This window comes from Cydia splendana, chromosome Z (genome assembly GCF_910591565.1).
Source record: "Cydia splendana chromosome Z, ilCydSple1.2, whole genome shotgun sequence".
Taxonomy (NCBI): domain Eukaryota; kingdom Metazoa; phylum Arthropoda; class Insecta; order Lepidoptera; family Tortricidae; genus Cydia; species Cydia splendana.
The window spans coordinates 47,183,425-47,193,892 of NC_085987.1; the positions used below are offsets into that span (position 1 = coordinate 47,183,425).

Sequence of the window (10,468 nt, forward strand, 5' to 3'; positions counted from 1 at the left end):
TTGCTCTTCTATATGGCCTTGTGGACCGCGAAGTACCGTACTACAAGTACTTACCTGCGCCTGTTCTCGAGAATGGTCGTGCCATGCTCTATTGGGATCGATCTATCATCACTGACAGGACTATTGTAGCCAATAAGCCTGACATAGTGATAATAGATCGATCGCAACGTCGGGCTGTGCTCGTTGACATCACCATCCCCCATGATGAGAATCTCGTGAAGGCCGAGAAGGACAAGTCCAGTAAGTACCTAGACTTGGCTCACGAGATAACCGCCATGTGGGATGTTGATTTGACGATCATTGTCCCGATAGTCGTTTCAGTGAACGGTCTAATAGCGAAGAGTCTCGACCAACATCTTGAGAGACTCTCGCTAGGTGGTTGGATCAAGGGTCAGATGCAGAAGGCGGTGATCTTGGACACGGCGCGGATAGTCCGCCGGTTCCTCTCTCTGCGGCCCTGACCACCGGTAGCTTGGGCCTTGCCCCGCTGCTGGCGGCACCCTAGGTTAGGTTTTTTATAATGTGTTTATATGTATTTTTTTATCGTTTTGTAAGTGTTTTTATATTTTACTTCTATATTCATATTATAAATAACCTAACTTGAGATGTAAAATAAATAAATCGAATTATAATGACTTGTGAAAATATTGAATTTGTTCTCCTTAGTTTGTTAAAAATGTGGTAGTTTTATGGTTAATAGGTACAAGACTTATGAAATATATCACTACATATTATGAAACAAAGTCCCCCGCCGCGTCTGTCTGTATGTGTGTTTGTTTGTATGTTCGCGATAAACTCAAAAACGACTGGACGGATTTTCATGCGGTTTTCACCTATCAATAGAGTGATTCTTCAGGAAGGTTTAGGTGTATGTATAATTTGCTAACCCGTGCGAAGCCGGAGCGGGTCGCTCTCGCTAGGGATTATTATACTTAAAATTATATCAAGTAGCAAGGAGGAGGACTAAACAATCTAACAATAAAAAAGAGCTAAATTAGAACAAGTTTCATAAAAGCAGCAAATTAAGTTACTATGTGGGATCTTTCTCCTATAAGTTATATTCTTAACCTCCAGAATTGCACTCCTTAATTATTATTATTTATTTATTTATAAAGGAAGTGATGAATACATAAATATGTATATACATTAAATATTTTTGTCACCATTGGCCCGTTGGATTAATAGAATAGTCGACGCTGAAAATATGCTAGTACCTCACCTCATTTGAAGTAAGACATTGTAGCACCTCATTTTAGAAAATGAGGTACTCATACAAACTCATTTTAAATTGATGTCCTACCCATCACTACCTAACACGACCACGCCGGGGTAAAATATGACACTTTCTCACACTACCTCACAGTTCATTTTGTAAATATAAAATGTCGATTCCTATACAAAAATATGAGAAGATTCACAATTTTGGTAACTTTCGCGGCGGCACATCAGTACTACAAAGTTATCCCCATACAACAAGTCACTTTAAAGCCTGACCAATAAATATATGATCACGCGCCATGTTACGTAATTTCACTAGAACTATTTTTTTCATACTATACTGCACTGTCACCCTATACATGTGAATAACAGCGCCCTCTTGACAATGATCATATATTACTGGTCAGGGTTTACATAACAACCTGGTGCACCAACCTTGAGCAGCTGTTCTCTCTGCTTGCGGCGTCGCTCGATGATCTGCTCCTCAGTTTACATAACAACCTGGTGCACCGACCTTGAGCAGCTGTTCTCTCTGCTTGCGGCGTCGCTCGATGATCTGCTCCTCAGTTTACATAACAACCTGGTGCACCAACCTTGAGCAGCTGTTCTCTCTGCTTGCGGCGTCGCTCGATGATCTGCTCCTCAGTCTACATAACAACCTGGTGCACCGACCTTGAGCAGCTGTTCTCTCTGCTTGCGGTGTCGCTCGATGATCTGCTCCTCAGTTTACATAATAACCTGGTGCACCGACCTTGAGCAGCTGTTCTCTCTGCTTGCGGTGTCGCTCGATGATCTGCTCCTCAGTTTACATAATAACCTGGTGCACCGACCTTGAGCAGCTGTTCTCTCTGCTTGCGGTGTCGCTCGATGATCTGCTCCTCAGTTTACATAATAACCTGGTGCACCGACCTTGAGCAGCTGTTCTCTCTGCTTGCGGCGTCGCTCGATGATCTGCTCCTCAGTCTACATAACAACCTGGTGCACCGACCTTGAGCAGCTGTTCTCTCTGCTTGCGGTGTCGCTCGATGATCTGCTCCTCAGTTTACATAATAACCTGGTGCACCGACCTTGAGCAGCTGTTCTCTCTGCTAGCGGCGTCGCTCGATGATCTGCTCCTCAGTTTACATAACAACCTGGTGCACCAACCTTGAGCAGTTGTTCTCTCTGCTTGCGGCGTCGCTCGATGATCTGCTCCTCAGTTTACATAACAACCTGGTGCACCAACCTTGAGCAGCTGTTCTCTCTGCTTGCGGCGTCGCTCGATGATCTGCTCCTCAGTCTACATAACAACCTGGTGCACCAACCTTGAGCAGCTGTTCTCTCTGCTTGCGGCGTCGCTCGATGATCTGCTCCTCAGTCTACATAACAACCTGGTGCACCAACCTTGAGCAGCTGTTCTCTCTGCTTGCGGCGTCGCTCGATGATCTGCTCCTCAGTCTACATAACAACCTGGTGCACCAACCTTGAGCAGCTGTTCTCTCTGCTTGCGGCGTCGCTCGATGATCTGCTCCTCAGTTTCCTCCTCATCATCAGTGTTGATGGAAATGTCCAGCTCGTCGGATGAACTGGCCACTAGGTGCGCCACTTCGCTGCCAGAGTTCTGAAATCATTTATTGTTCAGAAATCATTTATTTACAAACAAGATATATACAGTGGTATTACTAAAACAAATTAATAACTAGTTTAAATCTAAAATAGGCCCTTGAGGCATTGTACCAAGGATGCTGGCGGCATTTCCTCGCTGTATCGCAATGCTGATACGTTGTGCGAGGTAGCCGCCAGCTCTTCGGTCACAACCAGACGCTTCGCGATTTCTGAGAACAACTTATGCGCGCTGAGACCCCATGGACCTAGAGTTTCAACTCCAAATGGTACGAAATGGTACTCTCTACCGAGGCTCTTATATTTGTTACGTCTTAAAATTTCGGCGCTTTCCTCCGCCCTCCCCGGTTTTACATTAGTCCGTTGGAGGTGGGACGGTGCCAGTGTGTCTACGCAGGTAGCATCCCACACTAACATCCGTCCCAAGCTCCAAGGAACTAAGGCTAATTTATTGTTAGTAAGTATGGATAGTTTGATACTTTTGCTTAATAACTTTGAACAACAAAAAAAAAACGACTCACAAAAACAGTTTAAAATCCCATCATTTGTGGCTTTCCACAATAAAGGGCCCTTATGCACATGACACTTTAAGCATGGAATGCCACATCTTACTTCCCACGTATTTAGTCATCAAATGTTCCAAATTATGCTTTTCTTTAAGGAATAATTTTACAAGTTGACAATCTCATCCTTTTAAAAACGATTAAGGCATAAAAGCTAGGCTCAAAATGTTCCCTTTTCAGTTACACACATCAAATGTCCTCTAAATAGCCCTTCTATGCACAAGCGAGTTGCGAATTACCTATTCGCACGTGTATCGTACGTTTTTCAGTACATATGGCCGTTTAAATTTTCGACGTAGTTACGTAATGTGCTCATTATAGTACCTAATGTAGGTATCGTATCGTAATGTAGCACCAGATGTACTTACTGTAAAAACTAGTACCTATTTCTTACCTTGCGTCTATCCCTGCTCCCTCCTCTCTTATCCCTCGACCGATCTCTATGTCTCTCTCTCGACCTTCTATCTCTGTCCGACGGCCGCCTCGACCGTCTCGGCGGCGTCCTCTCTCTAGACCTTCGACGCCTGACTTCACTCTCTCTATCCCGCTTTACCACTTTATCACGTCTGTCTCTTTCCCGCTCACGTTCGCGCTCTCTCTTCTTTTCTCTCTCGCGTTCCCGCTCCCGCTCCCGCTCGCGCACCCGCTCCCGCTCCCGCTCAGCTTCGTGAAGCTTCCGTCGTTCGCGCTCTTTCCTTTCCCTATGTTCTAACCGTTTCTCCATCTCTTTCCTATTCTCTCTATTAATGATCTCTCGTAAATCTTCTTCGTGCCTTCTTGATCTATGTCGTTCCTTTTCCCTTTCCGCGGATCTGTCCTTGCTTGTTTTTTTTCTTTTCTCTTCCGTTTTTGACTTTTTGGCAACCGGTGATTTATCATCGTTGATACATATGATATCATCTTTCTTTTTCTCACTATCACTTTCGTCACTTTTATCTGAATAGTAAGCGACAAGGAACGCTTGTAGTAGTTCCTTTTGTTTCATAAGTTCTTCAAGATTTAGATCATCTTCGATCACATTTAGTTCAGGGCTGGCGCAGTCTTCTTGGTAATTTTCTGTTTCTGAATTTGACGATATGATTTCTAAAGCTTCATCTTTTTCTCTAGTGTCACCGTTCTTCTCTTTAACTATTGAAGGTTCTTTTGGCGGAGGTTTTCGGTCTCTGCTCTTCTTTATAAGTTCTTCCACATCAGAGAGAGATGTCTCACTTTCCGGTTTGGGGCTTTTATGTTTTTCCTTTTTTGATTTTTTCTTCTTTTTGTAAGCTTTGTCTTCGTCCTCTTCGCTCCGCTTGTGCTTTTTGTGTTTTTTGCTTTTTTTCTTTTTTCGCGTTTCGTCGTCGACGTTGGAGCCGTTTAGAGCCTTATCGGCATCGAGTTTGCTTCTGGAAAAAGGACAATTTCATGTTAAAACTTATTAAATCATGGCTTGGTTTCAAAGGTTGTTGTTATAATTGGCTTTGTGACCGAGTGTTAGCGAAGGTCTCTGTCAACTTGGGTAAACATACTTTCGTCTAACACTTTATCTACACACATATCATAAACCCTCTATGATACCTTCAAAATCCGTAAATAATGGCCAACATTAAGATAGAGTTAGACCAAGAAAAGTCTGCAGCGATTTTGATAGCCCACGCAGTGCAAGTGTTATTTTAAACGTCAAAGTTCTATCAAATTTTGACGTATTAATAACATTTGCACTGCGTGGGCTATCAAAATTGCTGCAGCCTTTTCTAGGTTTGACTCTAAGCATTTTGTTACAGCATATTTCTTATCTATGAAAACGTCGTAATAGCTTCATTCTTTACTATAAAAAAAAGCAATTTGATTTGACCCCTATTCTAATACAATAGTCGAGAACACGTTTTGTTCAAAACTTCAAAATGAAATGTCAATTGAATACAATTTTGATAAATCTCGCATGTTATAGACCGACCGCTTAACTCAGTCCTCGCCTGCGCGGTGCGGGGGCGACGGGGCGGGACGACTAAGGGTGGCGTCGCCCCCGCACCGCGCAGGCGAGGACTGAGTTAAGCGGTCGGTCTATAGTTGGAATCGAACGATGGCTATCGACCCCAACTCTAGTTTGGCTAAGAATTAAAATAAAAACTACGGATGCGTGACGTGCGTGAAAAGTTTTAATTTACCGCCATATATTTGACGTCATTTTGACGTACTGTTTATCTTTTAATTAATATATAAAATTTTAATTCGTTTGTAAGTAAAAAAATTATATGTTTTGTTGTTTTTAAAGTAACTAAGGTGCAGCGGGACAATTTCGACTGCGGGATAATTTCAACTAATCGAAATATCTTCCATGTTTTACATTATTAACTAGTCACTCACAACACATCTTTTTCGCTATCCGGACATAATTATATGGCACTCTAGTTAATAACATGGAAGATATTTCGATTAGTTGAAATTAACCCGCAGTCGAAATTGCTCCGCTGCACCTTATAGCAAAAGTTTCGTGTAAAATGTGCGATCAAGATATTTCGGAGAAGCCACCTCAAATCCGCGAGTTCCGCCAGAGAGCAAAGTGCCCCAATGTCGGCTGTATTCGTAGTATGAGGTTAATGAATATATCATAGAAAGTTTATAATATGTGTGTAGATAAAGCAGTGTATGTAACTGTACATAATTAGATTAGGCATTAAAACACTCGTGTGATTCTATTATGTTATAAAACTAGCTTGATTCGTTTGGCCCAACATAGTGGGCCAATATGATGGGCCAACTGGTAGAGAGGGTGGTGGTGTCGGATGGCTTATGGCGCGCGGGATGGCGATGGGATGGCCGCGGTGTCGGTTTTTCGTGTGAGTGGGTCAGCGATGGCGGTACGCATCTACACGTGGCCCAATCCACAGTGCGTGCTCAAACGCGGTCGAGTGTGGACGTTTGTGCTCAGTATCAATTTACGGTTTTTTTTTAATTAAAAATGACGAGTACGTGGCCTCATTATGGACGTAATTAAGGAATAAGAAATTTACGCAGACAGTACATTTACAATTAAAATAAATAAATATAACAATACATACCAATACTTAAATAAATGAATATTAGATACATATCTAACTATACGTAGTATCTACATTGCACAATTTGCACAGACATGTTGGTAAGCTGGTAACAAAATTAAATAAAAATTATAATATGCTCTAAAATAATTTAAGGAAATTAAGGTATAAACATGAAATTTAAAAAAATATTTAATTATTTAAAAAAATCTAACATTAATTTTTTTTCGGGAAGTAGGTATCATCAAAAAACTCCTGCAGCTTCTACGCCATTTTTTTTTTTAATTTTTAGAAGAAAATATTGATACGTGGCGTATAGATAAATTGCTGCAACGGCTAATGGGTCCACGTGCATCTTGGAAACCGGATAGATCACAACTGAATGTCGCCATCGTGTAGTTGCGTTCCAACCATCGCATGGCCATCTCGCTGGCCCAGCGCTGGCGTAGCGCTGGGCCATCGTGTAGAGGAGCCATCACATAGAATGTCATGCACATATATTGTAAGACCATCACCTAGAAAGTAAGATTTAATAGAGTCAAGAGCGTCAAGAGTCCCCGGCAAGCTCGGTTCTCCATACAAACGTAGTTACGCTCTCATTTTAAAACCACTAGCTAGATTACTCTGAAACTTTGTGCTTATAATAGGACAAGGTATCTAGTATCTAGTATTGCAATTGGTTTATGTAAATTCAGATACCATAGTTTAAAAAATACAGCAAATTTAAGGTTTTTTATACAAAACTTGTTTTCGGTCTATTTCGTTTGTTATACAAACTAGTTAAAGGACTATACCTCATGTCATTGTATATTGTACAGGGAGGTGAAATTCAGCCGAGCTTGCTGGGGACTCTTAAATAGGGGCCAAGTTCGCAAAGCTGTGGGCTATAACTATTTACAGTCGAGGCCAAAAATATGTATACGTTTCTTAACATTAATCCATAGCAACATGGTGAAATAATGTATACATATTTCCGCTTAGCTATCAGACGCATATCAAGTCGCAAATCTCGCGAAATAGTGCCTCTCGTCTCTTTCGCTCAGTAGTAACTAGAAAGGGATTTATGATCGCTAGTAAGATATGAAAACTTGAAAAGATAGTCTAATGTGACAATGTAAGTTAAAAAGTTAGGTGATAGCTTGTACTTACTCTTTGCCCATGTTTGAATACACAGTGTCCTGCTCTGTTGAACTAACTTCAGATCCGGACTATGTCTGTAAATGAGGGAAGAGATGTTGTGTACAACTAATTCAAAGTATAGGAGCTTATTTGCTAAGGACCACTTGCACCATTTCACTAACCCGGGGTTAACTGGTTAAACCTGGAGCTACCATGGCTACCAGTACAATTTAACACTGGGTTAACGGTTTAACCCGCGGCGCGCTCATTCTTTCTTCCGTGGTTTAACCGGTTGACTCTGGGCTAGTGGGATAGTACAAGTGGCACTATGAAAGGTGGAAGACAAAGGAAGACTTGAAACATTCATCATCATCATCATCTCCGCCGAAAGACGTCCACTGCTGGACAAAGACCTCCCCCAAGGATCTCCACAACGAATGGTCATTTGCTGCCCTCAACCAACAGTTTCCCGTTTGGGTTGGGGGGGACGTAATGAGGGTATGTTCAGGTAAAGACAAAATTTTTGTAGAGGCACTCAAATGCTTTTGGGAGAGGCTTTGAGCTCTTAGCTACACCCCTATATCCACACCTGTATAAATACACAGCTCACAATTACTCAAAAAGTGTGTGTGTAATCTTCAAGGCACATTGGGGGGGCTATAGATCAACACAGAATAAAAGGATGGTGGGTAGGCTGTTTCACTTTAGTATGGAGAAAAAAAAGTTGTAATATTTTTCGTGACTTTGCTCACCAATGGAGTCTCCCTACCCTAAAAACTATCTATTTCAATTTTCAAAACAATTGAATAACGTTTAGAGGTTGCACAAGTTGAAAAGGTAGAGTGAGAACCCCATACATTGCGTGAAAATGAACTATGTTCTAAAATTACAAAATATAATGAACTTTGATACTAAAATCGAATGAGAAAACTAAATTTTGGGTCTAAAACACGATAAAAGCACTTTTCATTTGGAAACAGGTGGAAACTGAAAAATCTTAACTAGAACATTTATCAAGTAACCAAAATCCAAGTTTACTACTAACTTTAAAATGTATTTATATATGTAGAAGGGTCGGTATCACCCTACTCTCCGCCTTGATGGTAGTCGCTTTTAAACCATTTTCTACCCTCCGCTGTAGTCATTGGTTATTTGAAAAATCTTTGTTGATGTTGTGCAACCTCTAAATGTTGACCGATTTTAATTTTTTTTAATGTATAATATTTTTTTATCAGTTAGAACAAGAATTCAAGCAAATTCAGATGAAAATCGAAAATTCGGAAAAATGAAACACCCTAATGGTGGGGTCCCACAATCTCTACTAATATTATAAATAAATAATAAATATTAGGGGACATCTTACACCGATCAACCTAGCCACAAACTAAGCAAAGCTTGTAGTGTACTAATGGGTGCTAGGCGATGATATACATACTTATAGAGAGATAAATACATACTTACATATTATATACATATACATAGGAAACAGCCAGCACATTCCAGCCTTCGCAGACAGTGTCTTCTCTTCCGAACATCAAAAATAGTCTATGCTTAACCCACTAGGCCAGACCAATTGTCTGTGAAATGTGAAAGTTACTCTGTCTGCCTTGTTACCTCTTCACAAAACCACTTAAGTGAATTAGATAAAAAATGGTATAGAAATACATTCACTTCCACGGAAGGACATAGAGTAATGTAAAGTTTTTTTTGCAATAGTGTCGCAATAGCCAGGTCCACACAGAGTGAGCATACGCGCAAGGCAATTTCCTCGCGCACAAAACGGCCAGTGTAGACGTGCCTCGGCCGAGGCGGCGCGCGCGAGGCACATCTACACTGGCCCTTTTGTGCGCGAGGAAATTGCCTCGTGTGTATGTTCGTTCTGTGTTGACCTGGCTGTAATTTAAATTTGTGTATTGTTTAGTATGAGTGAGAGAAAATTTTCAATTCCTGCGCCATTTACACATAATATATGTATTTTTTTGTAATATAGGAGGCAAATAAGCAGACATAACGCCTGATGGTAAGCGGTTACTGCAGCCCTTGGACACCTGTAGCACTACATAACCAAAAAGTGTGGTGCAACCTCTTTTAGTTTGTTTTTATATTTCGACTTGGGCCATATTCTAAAGATCTTAAGGATTATCACCCATTTATAGTTACTGAGTATCCTTAGTAACCAAGCTAAATTAATATTGAGTAAGTTATCTTCGTAACCACGTCATAAATAAAAGGTTTTACACGTATTTTAGCCATAAGTAAAGCAATTTTGAGAATGGGATCTTAAAGCTATCAATTTTGTAGCCTGTAAATGATAGAATAAGAGTACTAAAATTGTTGTTTAGTCCATAGCCTGGTGTGTACAAGTTTCTTATATGCCGCTTGCTTGCTCTAAATAAGTGATAACTTAAAGGCATTAGAGGCATGTACTTACGGAAATTTACTCCGGAACTTGTGGATTAACTTACTTGACACTATTTACAGCTATGTACCAACACTTTTTATGTGGAAAATTACAAAATATAAACGTGACATTACCGTGAAATTTCACAGGAACATTTTGATGGACGGGATAGTAGTGTTGCCAGTACTATTGATAATATAATGAACCTAAGCAGAAAAAAAAGTAAAAAAAAAACAAGTGTCTAAGGTTTTTTAAAGTTATTTAACATTTATTTTTGATTTGCCCCACGATTAAACAGTAAAATGGATTACATGGACAGAGATATTTGACAGACTTTCCAATGTATCACCTAATCATCATAAACATTTTATATGGAATTCGTAAACAATTTAGATCTTGCATCTCTTTTTTATATACAAAAATAAAAGAGATGCAGAGCCCAAGCAAGGCAACATAATATCTAGTACTAGCTATGGCCCGCGACTTCGTCTGCGCGGAATTAGTGACAGCAGCTAAAGTAGGTATAGCGCCTGGATAATGCTAAT

General features: G+C 40.5%; 1 protein-coding gene across 2 annotated transcripts in view; it reads right to left on the reverse strand.

Annotated features, from left to right (window-relative positions):
* The window catches only part of LOC134804049 (serine/threonine-protein kinase PRP4 homolog), a 45,416-nt gene extending 35,317 nt beyond the window's left edge, over positions 1-10,099 (reverse strand). The window contains exons 1-4 of one of the 2 annotated variants that reach the window (XM_063776929.1): positions 9,954-10,099; positions 7,553-7,617; positions 3,778-4,768; positions 2,681-2,818 (exon numbers count right to left, since the gene is read on the reverse strand). In XM_063776929.1, the coding sequence (XP_063632999.1) occupies positions 2,681-2,818; positions 3,778-4,768; positions 7,553-7,563 (1,140 nt within the window). In that variant the 5' untranslated portion in view covers positions 7,564-7,617; positions 9,954-10,099. The remainder of the gene's footprint in view (positions 1-2,680; positions 2,819-3,777; positions 4,769-7,552; positions 7,618-9,953) is intronic. The other variant, XM_063776930.1, reaches the window with a different exon arrangement.
* Positions 10,100-10,468: the final 369 nt, after the last annotated feature.